The sequence below is a fragment of the Phyllostomus discolor genome, chromosome 1, assembly GCF_004126475.2.
Source record: "Phyllostomus discolor isolate MPI-MPIP mPhyDis1 chromosome 1, mPhyDis1.pri.v3, whole genome shotgun sequence".
Lineage (NCBI taxonomy): Eukaryota > Metazoa > Chordata > Mammalia > Chiroptera > Phyllostomidae > Phyllostomus > Phyllostomus discolor.
This window is the reverse complement of record NC_040903.2, coordinates 166,277,895-166,293,133: the sequence shown is the minus strand read 5'-3', so window position 1 is coordinate 166,293,133 and position 15,239 is coordinate 166,277,895. Positions and strand designations below refer to the sequence as shown.

The 15,239-nt window shown below is 35.5% G+C and overlaps 2 protein-coding genes and 1 non-coding gene across 5 annotated transcripts in view; all 3 read left to right on the top strand.

Annotated features, from left to right (window-relative positions):
• The window catches only part of CCPG1 (cell cycle progression 1), an 81,158-nt gene that overhangs the window by 33,685 nt on the left and 32,234 nt on the right, over window positions 1–15,239 (top strand). Inside the window, exons 6-10 of one of the 3 annotated variants that reach the window (XM_028506777.2) lie at window positions 1,005–1,253; window positions 6,072–6,193; window positions 10,515–11,923; window positions 13,999–14,096; window positions 14,626–14,751. In XM_028506777.2, the coding sequence (XP_028362578.1) occupies window positions 1,005–1,253; window positions 6,072–6,193; window positions 10,515–11,923; window positions 13,999–14,096; window positions 14,626–14,642 (1,895 nt within the window). In that variant the 3' untranslated portion in view covers window positions 14,643–14,751. Of the gene's footprint in view, window positions 1–1,004; window positions 1,254–6,071; window positions 6,194–10,514; window positions 11,924–13,998; window positions 14,752–15,239 lie in introns of those variants that run through there. The other 2 variants (XM_036033857.1, XM_028506773.2) reach the window with 2 other exon arrangements.
• Window positions 5,437–5,540, top strand: LOC114493585. The gene has a single exon (XR_003684219.1). It is a non-coding gene; the product is annotated as a U6 spliceosomal RNA (small nuclear RNA).
• The window catches only part of PIGBOS1 (PIGB opposite strand 1), a 33,657-nt gene continuing 32,416 nt past the window's right edge, over window positions 13,999–15,239 (top strand). Inside the window, exon 1 of the mRNA XM_036033870.1 lies at window positions 13,999–14,096. The gene's annotated coding sequence lies outside the window, so the exon portion shown is untranslated. The remainder of the gene's footprint in view (window positions 14,097–15,239) is intronic.

Here is a 15,239-nt window from a genome sequence, read left to right as displayed (position 1 = left end):
GCCTAACCTAAGTCACCAGCTTTCCTCTGGCATGGATAACCTGTCTTTTGAAGAATGGTTTTGCTTTTTGAAGCATGAATGTTGGTTGTTTTGTAGCTCTGTGCATCAAGTTTAAGTTCACATTTTATCCTTACTTTTAGTGCTTTTTTTCTTTCTAACTGGCCTGGGGGAATTATTATTGAGTCATATAATCTTCTCTGTCAACATATACTTTGTTGATAATGTGAAAAAGTGTTAATAGATTACACATGGGAAAAACAAACGAAGGTAATTTTTTTAGTGGATATGTTTCCAGGACTTGAGATTTCTTGTAAATTAAAAAAAAACTTGTTTACTATTTTTTTTCATAAAGAAGGAGCAGCACCAAACTGGTCCTTAATATCGGAGATAGCTGTTGTGTCACTTCCTCATGCTGACATATTTACTAGAGGGTAAAATTAATAGCCTTCTAGTAAGAGTGGCAGTTGAAGGGAAGGGCTCATCTGACATCTGGAAACCTGTGTTAAACAATAGTGCTTTGAACTTTGATTGTAGACTCATGGGATGGAAGTGAAACTAGGGTCCAGATACACCCACAGAACTGCTTATGCATGTCCCTCAGTTCCTTAAACAGTTGAGCTTAAATTAACATCTGTTTGAAACTGAATGAAGAGATACAGGGTTTGTTTTTTTTTTTTCTTTTAGAAATAGTATTTGTTTATAGCTCTAATATCAAAGAAATTTAACAGACTATGAGAATGATTATTCCAATAGTATAAACTACAGGAGAGGTGTAACAACAAAAAAAGATAGACCTTCAAAGACATATAATATGATTAACAGATTCTTGTGTATCACAGTTGAAATATTTTATGCTTTGGCAATATGTTGATAAACCTGAAAATTTGAGGTTTTGTTTTGGTTGTCTTATGTAAAAAAGGCATGAAGGGGTGGCATTAATTATTGTATATTTACTAGCAAATCTTTTCTAGAATTTTTAATACTCATCTACATTTTTTTAATAGTATTTTCATCTCAGCCTAGCGATGACAAATCAAGTAGTGATGAAACCAGTCATCAGCCCAGTCCTGCCTTTAGACGACGCCGTGCTAGGAAGAAGACCATTTCTAGTTCAGAATCTGAAGAGCGACTGCTTCCTGAACAAGAAACTGAACCCCCTAAGGAGTGTAAACGCCATTTCAGTAGTGGCCTCAATAAGTGTGTTATACTGGCTCTGGTGATTGCAATTAGCATGGGATTTGGACATTTCTATGGTAAGTAATTGATAAGCTGATGGCATAGGGTAGAAACACTAAGAGTGAGGAATCTTGGGATCTGTTTTAGTGTCCTATGTGCTTATATGATTAAACACATAGGACATGTGTTTACTGTTTATATGATTAAAATATAACCTTGAAAAGCTTGCATCCTGTTTGATCCTCAGTTTTCTCAACTGGAGACTGGAGATGGTGTTGCCTATTTCACAAAGCTGTTTTCACTTAAATTAAGCAGTATTTGTTTAAGAAATGGAAGGATTATTAGCATTTATGTTTTTATCATAAGAAAAAGATTGGAAGATTAAAAATCTGAAGTGCTTACCGGGAGGCAAATCATTTATTTTAAAATCACAATTAAAGCAATTTGAACTTTATTAGGAGACTTTATGAGGAGGATTATTTAAATCCCATTTGAAATAGTTATAATAATTGTTGCTCATTATTTCTGCCTTCCCCTTTCATGTAAGCTTTGTATTTTGTTGCATTTGTTTTATAATGTAGCATTATATTTTGCTTACTATTAATCTTGTTAGTGCTTTTTTTATATATATAGATTATCTTAATGCAAAGCCTTTAAAAGTCCCTTGGGTGACAAGGAAGGAATTCTATGTGGTGTTATTTCATTTGAGTGTCCAACAGTTGAATCTTATTTAAGGTATATATTTTTGCACAAAGATGAGAGCGTAGCCCTGACTGGTGTCGCTCAGTTAGTGGAGCGTCGTCCGGCGTAAGTGAAAGGTCACTGGTTCAGTTCTGGTCAGGGCACATGCCTGGGTTGTGGGCCTGGTCACTGGTTGGTTCACATGTGAGAGGCAGCTGATCGATGTTTCTCTCCCTCTCTTTCTCCCTCCCTTCCCCTTTCTCTAAAAATAAAAAAAATCTTTTAAAAGAGATAAGTATTTGAGAACTGAACATTCACACTCTGCTTTATTAGAATCAAAACAAATGTCTTAGATATTGTCAACAAATTTCAGTTTGTCTTATATTAACTACATTTAGATTTTTTGAGTATGTAATTCACAATTTAATTTTCTGAAGTATTCCTGTTTTGCTATTTCATTCTGCCAGTGTGTTCATTATATAAAGATTGAGGAAATAGATGTACTCTTATGTTGATTGTGGAAAAGATAACATTATTCAACATAGTATGCTGTTAGGGTAATTAATGAAGACAGTTAATGCTTGATTTAAATCAGTCAGTAAAATATATTTCTTATAAGTGCCTGCTTGAATTTAATACTGAAATACTATCATTTATATCCTCCCTTGAAGTTTGTTGTAATGAGATTTAAGTTGAAATACATATATTTAACTTTTTTCATTATCTAGCTGGAGCATATGTGTGAATCTGTTTTTTTGAGCATGATTCTTTTTCCCCACAGGTAAACATGGAGGTAACAAAGGAGAAGGTCTTATCTTAATCTTTTTTTCCTACTAAAAATAGAACAGTGATTTAATGTTTATCTAAATTCCATTAAAACCTCACCACTTGCATGAACTTCTAAGTATTTTGTAAAAAGATCAATTTAGAGAGGAGTGCTTTCAAAATTGAGAAATTATTGCCACTATTTAGGATCTTGGTTACTTGTAAAATTTACTTTAATAATTATATTTAACAAAACATTGTCCTGCGATTGAAATTAGCTTTTCAGAATATGAAAAGACTAAATAATACAATGTGAAGAAGGTTGATATAGTAAGAAGACTGGTTCAATGAAGATAACAGAAACTTAACAACTTACTACTTTTTTCAGTCACTGTTTAAAGGACATTACACTTTTTTCATAACTCTGGCACTAATCTCAATGTTAAGAGCTCTTTTGAGTTGACTTCAGAGCCACTTTGAATTTCTCATGCACCATGAAGTCAGGTGTTGCATACCATAATGTCATTTGCTTTATAATTTAACGAAAACATACTACTAAGTGAAATCACTCAGAACATTGACCAAGTTTGGCTCCATAAAATTCTGGAGTTTCAGACCTAGCCTGGAAGGAAGAGAAAACTAGCATGACTGAGGATAGTAAAATGATGTACTTAAAAGTATTTGGACTGCTGCAGGTTCTGAAACTGCTTATAAAAGTTTAAAGAAAAATTTTCATATGTGAAGCACCTATCTTCTTTACCTTTCTTTGCTCATAGACATCCATGTTCTAAATTATTAGTGGTGTTCATTTGGACTAGTTTTCTCAAGAAGTTACTTGAAGTATTGATAGGCTGTCCTGCTCTTCAACAGGTAATACAGCAGTATAAGTAGGTGCCACGATGTGTAGCATAGACAAAAATCATAGCTCAAAGGCTATACTTAGTCATCCTGGAGGTGGTAAGATTTGAGTTGTGTTTGGTCTTACTATGCTTATGCTAGGTGGAAGGAAAGGAACATTCCAGCAATGGAGAACCTGATAACCTGAAAGTAAACTTGCTGGGTTTGGGAGCAGTGAGGACGCTGCCTGGACTATAGCAGGATTTTTATTTAGAATAATGGAATGTAAAGTTGGAATATGTGGCATGCTGTTAACATTGTCAAACATCTTGGAATGAGGACAGGGGAGTTTGATTTATAGAGTAACCTGATAGCAGTAAGTTTAGAGGAAAAGTGCAGGAAGGAAAATGGTGTGGGGAAAATTAGGCCAGTCATCTGAGAAATTTTGTAATTTAGCTATTTGGTGATCAGACCCTTAATAATAGAGATCGTGGGGATGGAGAGAAGGTTGGTGAAATAAGGGACACTGAAGTAATAATGGAAAATAGAACTTTGAGATAGGATACCCAAGATACTTGTTTTTTTTCTTTTTCTTTTTTCTTTTTGTCTTAAATTACCAGAAGTGTGCTAGCTGCTTTACTTTTGGAGATGGGGGTATGGCTGGGGAAGAGTTTTATTTAGATGATACAGTAAATAGATGGTGAGCCATTTTGGTTTTTACTGAACTTTATTCTAGAATGGTTTAGGGTAGCTGTTGAAGTTTGATTTTTTGTTTGTTTCCATGAAGTTGTTCCCAAAATTGTGCCCAACAGACAGCTGGATATATTGTATGGAAGCTCTGGTCAGATTTGTAGAGAAGTCTTAACAGCAATGATAGCAAGAACTGATAGTGGGTTGGTTGATGTAATTAATATAGATAGACGTGTACACATGACCAGAAGGCCAAAGATTGTATTTTGGCCTTCTAAACACTTTGTAGTCAGGCAGCTGAAGATTTAGGAAAACAACAAAACAAACCCCAAAACCTCTAGGAGTGGCTGCTTTCTCACTCTTGCGAAGGGGTGGGGAACCAGAGTGAGGCTGACAGTCATCAAACATGCTATATAATAGTACTGCCAATTCGGGGCTCGACACATAATTCTAGGTTATTTTCCAGTGAGCAGAAGAAATTCATTCTATTAGAATTTTGAAAAGAAAGATTTTCTGTCACTTGGGGAACTACGTATGTATTTATTTCAACATTTTAAAAAAATCAGAGATTCTTTTGAGAGATACTGAAACAAATTTTCCATGCTTTTATAAATTGGAAAATTTAAAGAGGGGGTGTGAATCCTAAGAGAGTATCAGCTGTTAATTGGTAACAGTTGTCTGTAATTTGGCAAAGGATTTCCTTTTAGTGTATATCAAGCTGTATTGAAGAAATTAAAAATTAATTTTTTAGCAGTAAGAGAAGAAATAGTAAACTATCATTACATCTACTCATTACAAAATTCTTTACATAAGGCTATGCTACTCAGTGGATGTAATACTAAAATTGTCAAATGCATTTTGCCTTATTTTTGATTGTGGTGTTTTTGTTCTCTTATGCACGAAGCATGTAGCAGCATGTGAACAGGCATGTATTGGCAAATTAACATTTTAATTTTTAAGGTGATTTAAATTTTTTTAGTTGGTTTAAGATCCCTCTAGCACTGCTGGGATAGGGATGGTGGTGCTGTAGTACAGATGTAACGAACACAGAATGCTCTAAAGATTTGGCTTTGAGAATGGTGGGTGATCACAGTTAGTCAATTATTTTCCTTACTGTAACTTTTGAGTTTGTGTTATATTATTTAGGAGAATTATAGTAAGAAAAAAATAGGCGTTTTTGTTTTTCCTTATAAACTGTGAATAGACTCCATGCTTTGTTTCTTTCTCTGTCTGGGAGAATGCAACACTTTATGTATTTCAAAGAGCCCTCAAAAACAACAGACCTGAGTCCTCACACCAGCAGTACATACACTGAAAATGGAACGATACAGAGATTAGCATGGCCCCTGTGCAAGGATGACACACAGTTTCGTGAAGCGTTCCATATTTTGTGCAGTGTCCCAGAGGGCATCCTCATACTGTTTAATTAGCTCAGAACAAGTATGAGTCAAGGCACAATGTGTAGCTCTCAATAGCATAATAGTGACATTCCACTGTAAAAAAAGAAAAAAATAAACAGACCATAGTGTCTTCTTTATAGTAAGATAAAAACATTACCATAAATTGTTTTCTTTGTTAGGGTAATATGGACTGGCTTGTTTTAATCAAAAGGATTGTGAGCTGCTTAAATATCTCTGGGTATATGAGAAATAAAACAAAAAAATATGTTAACCTACTTGGCATAATTTATACTATATTAACATCCATCCACCACCATTTGATGAACAATACCATGAGACTTATTCATACTTTGTTTATATATTCAGAAATTTTATAGAACTGTGAAATGCTAATATTTTGAAGAAAATGATCCTACCTTGATTAGTTAAATATATGTACATTAAATGTTTTATTATATGTTTAACATATTGGTAATCATAACATTTATGTTATATATCTCTAATAAAAATTTTCATTTTTAGGCACAATTCAGATTCAGAAGCGTCAACAGTTAGTCACAAAGATACACGAGGATGAATTGAATGATATGAAGGATTATCTTTCCCAGTGTCACCAGAAACAAGAGCCTGTTACAGATTATAAGGTGTGTACTACTAACACATTTTTTAAAAATATATTTTATTGATTATGCTATTACAGTTGTCCCATTTTCCCCCTTCACTCCCCTGCATACCACCTCCCACCCACATCCCCCCTTTAGTTATGTCCATGTGTCATAAGTTCTTTAGCTTCTACATTTCCCATACTATTCTTGTCCCCCCTCTATTTTCTCCCTACCATCTATACTACTTACTCTCTGTACCTTCCCCCCCCTCCCCCCACTCCCCTGTTGCTAACCCTCCATGTGATCTCCATTTTTGTGGGTCTATTCCTGTCCTACTTGTTTGCTTAGTTTGCTTTCGTTTTAGGTGTGGTTGTTAATAACTGAATTTGCTGTCATTTTACTATACATGTTGTTTCTCTTCTTTTTCTTAGATAAGTTCCTTTAACATTTCCTATAATAAGGCCTTGGTGATGATGAACTCCTTTAACTTGACCTTATCTGAGAAGCACTTTATCTGTTCTTCCATGCTAAATGAAAGCTTTGCTGGATAGAGCAATCTGGGCTGTAGGTCCTTGCCTTTCATGACTTGGAATACTTCTTTCCAGCCCCTTCTTGCCTGTAAGATCTCTTTTGAGAAATCAGCTGACAGTCTGATGGGAACTCCTTTGTAGGTGACAGTCCCCTTATCTCTTGCTGCTTCTAGGATTCTCTCCTTAATTTTAATCTTGGCTAATGTAATTATGATATGCCTTGGTGTGTTCCTCCTTGGGTCCAATTTCTTTGGGACTCTCTGAGCTTCCTGGACTTCCTGGAAATCTATTTCCTTTGCCAGATTGGGGAAGTTCTCCTTTATTATTTGTTCAAATAACTTCCAATTGTTGCTCTTCCTCTTCTCCTCCTGGTACCCCTGTAATTTGGATTTTGGAATGTTTAAAGATATCCTGGAGGTTCCTAAGCCTCTCCTCATTTTTTTGAATTCTTGTTTCTTTATTCTTTTCTGATTGAATATTCTTTCTTCCTTCTGGTCTACTCCATTGATGTGAGTCCAAGTTTTCTTTCCATCACTATTGGTTCCCTGTGCATTTTTCTTCATTTCACTTAGTGTAGCTTTCAATTTTTCATCTAATTTGTGACTATAATCAACCAATTTTGTGAGCATCCTGATCACCAGTGCTTTGAACTGTGCATCTGATAGGTTGGCTATCTCTTGGTTGCTTAAAAGTATTGGTTCTGGGGCTTTCATTATTTCTTCTGTTTGAGCCATCTTTGGGGGGGGCTGGGTCTGGTGGTGCCTGTTATGTACGAGGGGCGGAGCCTTAAGTGTTCACCAGGGCAGGGCAACCCAGTCGCTGGGTTGTGATGCTGTATGTGGGGGCAGGGTTAGAGAAGGAACAACGGTGCTTGCTCCGCTCTGTGCTGGATTTCAGTCCCTTCCGCCGCTTCCTCCAAGCAGACTGGGCTTTTTGGTGCTGATTTTTGTGTGGGTGGGCTTGTGTACGTTCTGGGACCCTGTGGGTCTCTCCAGTTAATTGTCCTGTGAGGCTGGGAGTCTCTCCCAGCACCTCAACCCCCACAGGTGTTTTCAGTCGGTGTTTTGAGGCTTTATTTCCCTGTGCTGGGGCCCTGGGTTGTGTGCTCTGTCTCGCTTCCCAGTTTCGCTTGGTTTTTCTGCGCGTGAATGTGGGATTGCCCAGTCAGCCAGCTGCCTTGCGCACTGTGCCTGGGGTCTGCCGGCCACCTTTTTTTTTTTTGCCGAGACTCCTCTCCACCCAGCTGCCCAACTCCCCCCCTCCTGCTGGTCTGGATGAATGTGTCTACTTTAACTCCTTGGTTGTCAGACTTCCATACAGTTCAATTTTCTGTCAATACTGGTTGTTACGTCATTTCTAAATTGTTTTCCTTATTTTGGTTGTGCGAAGAGGCACAGTGTGTCTATCTGTACCTCCATCTTGGCTGGAAGTCTGCTTTAAAAAGTAATTGTTAGCCAATAATTAATGCTATTCAGATACGGGTACAGTACAGATTAGCAAATCAGTAATATTGGTAATTGTTGATTCTGTACTAACTGTGTCCTAGTCATTGTACTCATGTACAGTATTTTTCTTATTTCTGACCACAACCCTGTGAATTAATCAAGTCTTAACTTTATTTTAAAGATGGAAAAAGGTTCAAAAAAGTTAAATAACTTTCCCAAGGCTAGCAACTGGCACAGTTGAATTTGATTCTGACTTCAAAGGTGTTAGTCCTAACCACTTATATTATAGTTAACATTATTTTAAGTCGATATTATATGAAATACATACCATTATTATTAACCTAATTTTTACAGAGCCAAGCAAAACATTTTCATTCATTCATTGAGAAAGAGGAGTGGTTGTAGCCTAAGGTCTTCCCTTAATCAAGGAAAACAGTCAGCCAGTTTTTTTCCTCTGGTTTCTTGTTAGTTCTGATGCAAGAGATAGCATGTTATACTTTCCTACCTAAAACTCACCTCGTTCTAGCAGGACTGTGTTTGTTCATTCTATCCAGTTTCCTAACACATTTGTGGATTTATGAGGACCAGCAAAATAGCTGGTCTCCTATCTAGTTCTTCCCTGGGAAGGGTGTGTAGGGATTGTAGATAAATTCAGGGTAGGAAAAGAATAAACTGTTCCTTTTTCCTTCACTTTCCCCTCATTTCCTTTACACTTTATGTATCCCTTATAGGATTATGATTGTGTTTCTTTGGAAGACAGAATCCTATTTGACATCTGATTTATATCTTTCAGGAAACAACTATGGAAGTTGGTTGTAAATATAGGTTTTCCTACCTTGGTCAGAGAATGTTTTCAAAAGAGTATCCATTTTCTTCCACCAGAATGGTTCCTGGTTCCATAGGCTTTTAGGAGACTCACCCCACATAGGTCTTTACTGAGTCAGTTCTTGCAGAGCACTTGTCTCCATCTGTTAAATGTTAGATGTGGTTTGGTGTTTTGAAGATCATCATAGAAGACCTGCCCAGGATCTGCTTACCAGTCACTTAATTCAAGAATATGGAGTTTACTGGATCCTGCAGTCAGTCATTCTGTGGCTGCATATGACTGTTCATTTAAAGATAATGCTACATCTCTCAGTTCTCCCCCACAGCCCACTTTTGTTGGTTAGCTGAAACTTGTTTTCTCTTACACAGCAGGTGAAATGAGTATAATGAAACTTTAATAATTCATTCTCTGAAGATTAATGAGCCAGACAGTGAAACATCCATTTCAGATAGTTATTTTTAAGTGGAAGATACTGTCATTCTCTTAAAGGCCCCCCCTTTTTTTTAACTTGTTTGTGCAAATTAGCTATTTTTCTAGTCTGATTCATTTGGGATAGCTGTATTTGTGGTAAATCAAGCAAAATTTAAGTATGATTTTGCAGATTTATACATAAGATGTTTTAACTGAATACTGTTAATAACCATTATTAACCTATATAAACATGTTTAATTTCTGGCTATTTTGCTTAGTGTGTTACTAATGCATATGTTGAAAGAAAAATTAGACCACTCAAAGCAAACTTGAACTGCAGCAAACTTTTATAAACCTGATTGAACATAACTTTTTTCTATCAAAGGTGCTGACCTTGGAATTATATTTACTAATCTTCTCAGTTTCTTTAGAATATTATTGAATTTGGGGAAATTAGTTATAAATGTTACCAAGATTCATTCTGCCCTGTAAAGTGCAAGAGAAATTTTATGATTTATCAGAACTTAGAGATGTTGATTTGTATAGGACTAAGAGGTTTCAAATAGGATGAAGATTATTGAAAGCTTTCTCCTTCTAAGAGTGCAATGAATATAAAGAGAATTTTTTGAAGCATCATGTCATCTCCAGCTGTAATTATACTTTCTATGAAAAATATTCTGTCTCACACAAGGATCAGAGAAGCCCTTAGTCCTGTCTACATTCTTGTTATGAGCCCCATCAGGAAAGATTGGAATCCTGTAGTCAACAGATAGGAGGCTAATCTCCTTTTCTTCTAACCTGTAAGTGGGCCTAGAAACCAGTAAGGATTACAAATGACTATGGGAAATACTAATCAGAAATACCCCATCTCTAGTTTTAGAATCCTGGAGACAACCAAATTCTAATTTTTAACAAAGTCTTCAATCATGCAGTGCTCTTATTTTGGTGTTATTCTGCTGTGCATTTTTGTGTATCAACCTTGTATTTTCCAGTTTTCATATATTGGAAATACATAAAGACTAGTCTATACATAAAGACTATATATTTGCATAAATATACACTAAAAATTTATGATGTATTATAGGTTAAAGATTTAAATTCAGCTTTTAAAACACTTGGCATTTTTCTTCTCTTTCACAAAAATTTAGTCATTGAAGGAAAACCTTGCAAAGTGTCGGACCCTTACTGAAGCAGAGAAGATGTCCTTTGAAACTCAGAAAAAGAACCTTGATACAGAAAACCAGTATTTAAGAATATCTCTGGAGAAGGAAGAAAAAGCCTTGTCTTCACTACAGGAAGAGTTAAGGAAACTAAGAGAACAGATTAGGATATTGGAAGATAAAGGGACAAGTACTGAATTAGTTACAGAAAATCAGAAACTTAAGCAGCATTTGAAAGAAGAAAAGCAGAAAACACACAGCTTTCTTAATCAAAGGGAGACTCTATTGGCGGAAGCAAAGATGCTAAGGAGGGAACTGGAGAGAGAACGACTAAAAACCATGGCTTTAAGGGTGGAACTTCAGCAGTTAAGCTCTAGGCAGTCAGCTGGCAATCCAGACTCTCCCAATGTATTGACTGAACAGAAGGAAGTAGAAATCTTACGGGAAAGACTCACTGAGCTGGAGCGGAAGTTAAACTTTGAACAGCAGCGTTCTGATTTATGGGAGAGACTGTATATTGAGGCAAAAGATCAAAATGGAAAACAAGAAACTGATGGAAAAAAGAAAGGGAGCAGAGGAAACCACAGGGCTAAAAATAAGTCAAAGGAAACATTTCTGGGTTCAGTTAAGGAAACATTTGATGCCATGAAGAATTCTACCAAGGAGTTTGTGAGGCATCATAAAGAAAAAATTAAGCAGGCTAAAGAAGCTGTGAAGGAAAATCTGAAAAAATTCTCAGATTCCGTTAAATCCACTTTCAGACATTTCAAAGATACCACCAAGAATATCTTTGATGAAAAGGGCAATAAAAGATATGGTGCTACAAAAGAAGGAGCAGCTAAAAAACCCACAGTTTTTAGTGAATATTTATATCCACAGTATAAGGCGCGTACACAAAACCAGAATAATAGAGGCCCTACCATGCAAAAAGAGGGAAGGAAAGGAAAGCCAATTCATTTTGAAGAATTTGGAAGAAATACAAATTCACAGAAATGCAGTGCTGAACATGGCTGTAGCGAAAATTATAATTCTTTCAGAAAGGCTTGTTCTGGTGTATTTGAATGTGCTCAACAAGAATCTATTAACCTATTTAATATGAAAGTGTTGACTCCTGTAAGGATAGATGAATTTAGACAGTTAGTTGAAAGGTACTTAGTAGAAAAATTGGATAGTTTTCATCATTGGAAAGAACTTGATCAGTTCATCAATAAGTTTTTCATACATGGTATCTTTATACATGATCAGAAGCTCTTCACTGACTTTGTTAATGATGTTAAAGATTATCTTAAAGACATCAAGGAATATCAAGTAGATAATGATGAAGTGTTTGAGAAGTTGGATGAATACATATATAGACACTTCTTTGGTCACACTTTTTCCCCTCCATATGGACCCAGGTCGGTTTACATATCACCATGTTATAATAGTTTTTAACATTTATAGATTGGATAGCATTTTATCATTTGATAAGTTGCTTGGAATGTTACTATTGCAAAGTACTCTTTGTAAAAAAAAAAGTACTATTTGTAAATGTACTTTATTGCTAGAGAATTTAGAATACATTAAATTTAAACATAATTTCAAGTTAAAAGATACTAAAAATTGAAAAATTTATATAATCAGTTTGACTTGAGCAAATAGGTAGTTTAATTTCTACCTGAAAAATTAGTTTAAGGTGTATAAATCTTATTTCAGCTTATTTTGTTTCTGTAAGATTATTTTCCTTCAATCTTTTATTTACTTACTTTTGGTAAGCTAGGCATGAACAGTGCAAATTAAATTTTGAAATCAGAAGAGTGGAGTAACAGTTCAGATGTTCCACTTTTCATTTGTCAATTCCATTTACTAAATTATGATATTTAGTACACTTATTACAGAATTATTGTTGATAAAGGTAGAGACATTATCAAGGAGGCAAACTTGGCAAGCCACCAGTTTTAATGTGTGTGCTTTGTAAATAACTACTAAAATTAATGATATCTATTACTTACCAGTTCCATATTCTGTAACATGAAACTTGACTAACCTTCAAATGTTAGCTTTATTTTTTTACATTTGACATAGGTATCTTTTTGAATAAAAGTAATGTGTCTATAAAATAATGAGACTGGTAGTGGTGAATTTAGTCATTTAATTAGTATCTAGTAGTACTACAATGAGCAAAGCACTGTGAGGCTGCCTTGAGGAAACACGAAAAATTCTTGCTGAGAAAGAGATCACAAGCTATTGGAGAGATAGGTAAATTAATGGAGGCATAGAGACACTGTATGTAGTGGCCTCAGTCTAGGATATGTGGGAAGGCTTTATGAGTGAGTGGCTTTTCAACTAAACATTTTTAAACTAGCTTTTGAAGGAAAATTGAATTTGTTAAGCAGATAGGGTAGGGCATTCCACTCAAAGGGAACTTTGATTTGGAGATCTGAAGACATGCCACTTCAGGGAGGCAAGGGTGGTGGTGGAGTATGAATAGAAGAGAATATGTAGCTCATGAATAGCTTCATTTTATGCTCCAGGACATGCTTTATTGCATTTTGGATCAGTGGCAGCAGTCTGAAGAAAGTCATTGGAAGGGTGAAGCTAAGATGGTCGTTAAAACAATACAGACGTGAAGTGACTAGGATGAGTGGAAATGGGGAGACAGAATTGAATAATACACAGAAAGTAAAATTAGTGATATTTTTTGTTAAAGAGAAGTAGAAAGTGACAATGGTTTCCATATTTCTGGGTTGGGTCATTAGTTGGATAGTGAAAATACTAAGATAAGGAATACCAGGAGGTTTTAGATACGGGGAATTGGAAATGAGAATTGTGCTTAGAGGCACCTATTGACATCCAGATGGAAAGGATTTGTTGTGTGACTATCTGTAGCCCAGACTGTGTGTGTGCCATCTAGGCTGCAGTTACTTATCAGACTCTTGGGGAACACCAACATGGGGGTTACAGGAAAAGGAGGCTGAGAATGACAAGACCAGAGAACGGCATCATGAACAACCAAAGATGATCTCAAGTAAGAGGAGTATATGTGTATCAAGTGCAATAAAAAGGGCTGTATTTCTTGGCTTGGGAAGTGGGTGGCCATGGATGGCATTATAGACTGAGTGACATTGTGACAGAAGCCTGATTAGAGAGATAGAGGAAGACAGTACACGTAGACATTGTGAACTTTAGCTGTAGGACAGGAAAAAAAGGCTTTGTTTTGTGTGCAAGAAATGAATATACATTTCTGCTTTTTCCAGGAAAGAAAAAAATAATTTAAAAAATCTCATTATTTTATCGTCACATTTTTTTTCCCTATAGGATAAAATGTAATACTTAGTCTGGCATGGTTACACTATGATTATACTTCAGATTAATTTAACATCCTATTTCAGAGTGTTCAGATAATAGATTAATGGAGAAAAACATTGAAATTGTTCCTTGTTTAAATAAATTTAACTCTAACCTAGATGAAAAATGTGTTTACTGCTTTCAGTCGACCAGATAAAAAGCAACGTACGGTAAATATTGAAAACTCCAGGCATCGAAAACAAGAGCAGAAGCACCCTCAGCCACAAGCTTATAAGAGGGAAGGTAAATGGCATAAATATGATCGCACTAATGGAAGACACATGGCAAATGTCGAAATAGAATTGGGGCAATTGCCTTTTGACCCTAAATATTGACCATTGTGACTAAGTTAAATTAGAAAACTAACAAATGTGGATGCTTTCTACAATATTTGGTGTTGAAACTAGGATGAGATTATCAAGATAATAATGTCTTTTTACCATTGCTAAGTTTGATGACTATTATTACTTAGAAGCATCAAACAAAAGCTTACTAACCTGCTGTTGTTTAGCTTTGCTGAATATTTTTCAGCATTGGAAATGTTCAACTGTAGTTCTGTTAAAGAAACCAGGTACACAACAGATTTTGTGCATGAAATGAGACTTCCTTTCAGTGTATGAGTTTAAAGCAAACCCAAATCATATAGGACAAAGTGTAATTAACACTGATATTTGTGTTAAATTTGCAGTAGAGCTTGATAACAGCACATTGTGATGGAATTTTTTCTTTACATTTTATAATCTTACTCTTCTTGTCTTTTTGTGGGTTCAAGAGCCCGTTGACTTGTGAAGAATTTGCTGCCTTCTTATGAGCTTGCTGACTTGTTCTCTTATGAAATTTCTTGCACATCTGAATATTGTGGAAGAAACAATAAAACTACAACATGCGGAAAACTAAAGGTCTTTATTTTAAAATCTGGCATTGTATTAATATACGATTTTATACTTTGTGATATTTTTCATACATTTCCTCAGTAGTACTATTTGGTAAAGCAGTTCATGGGTTTTTTCAAGTTCCACGAAATCTTAACCCAGTGTTTATTAGAGTAGGTAGGCAACATCTGAGTATTTCTACCTAGCAGTGTCTATTTCCCTGGGAAGGATCTCAACACAGTTCAGAATTTCATCTTCTCTGGAGTTTCCCTTTTAACTTCCGTTCATAGACATATACGTGACTTCCAGTTCGACCTTCTGGCAAGTGAGTGTGGAAGAAAACAGCAGTTCTCTCATAGTTTCTTGAAATCAGGAAAGCGCTTATTTCCTAGAAATAAATATTTAAATAAAGGCTACATTTTACTAAGTACTGGTTTCAGAATTTTAGAATGACCCATTGATTTGTGCCTCTACGTTTTTAATAAAAAATGCAATTCCTTAAATTAACTTACGG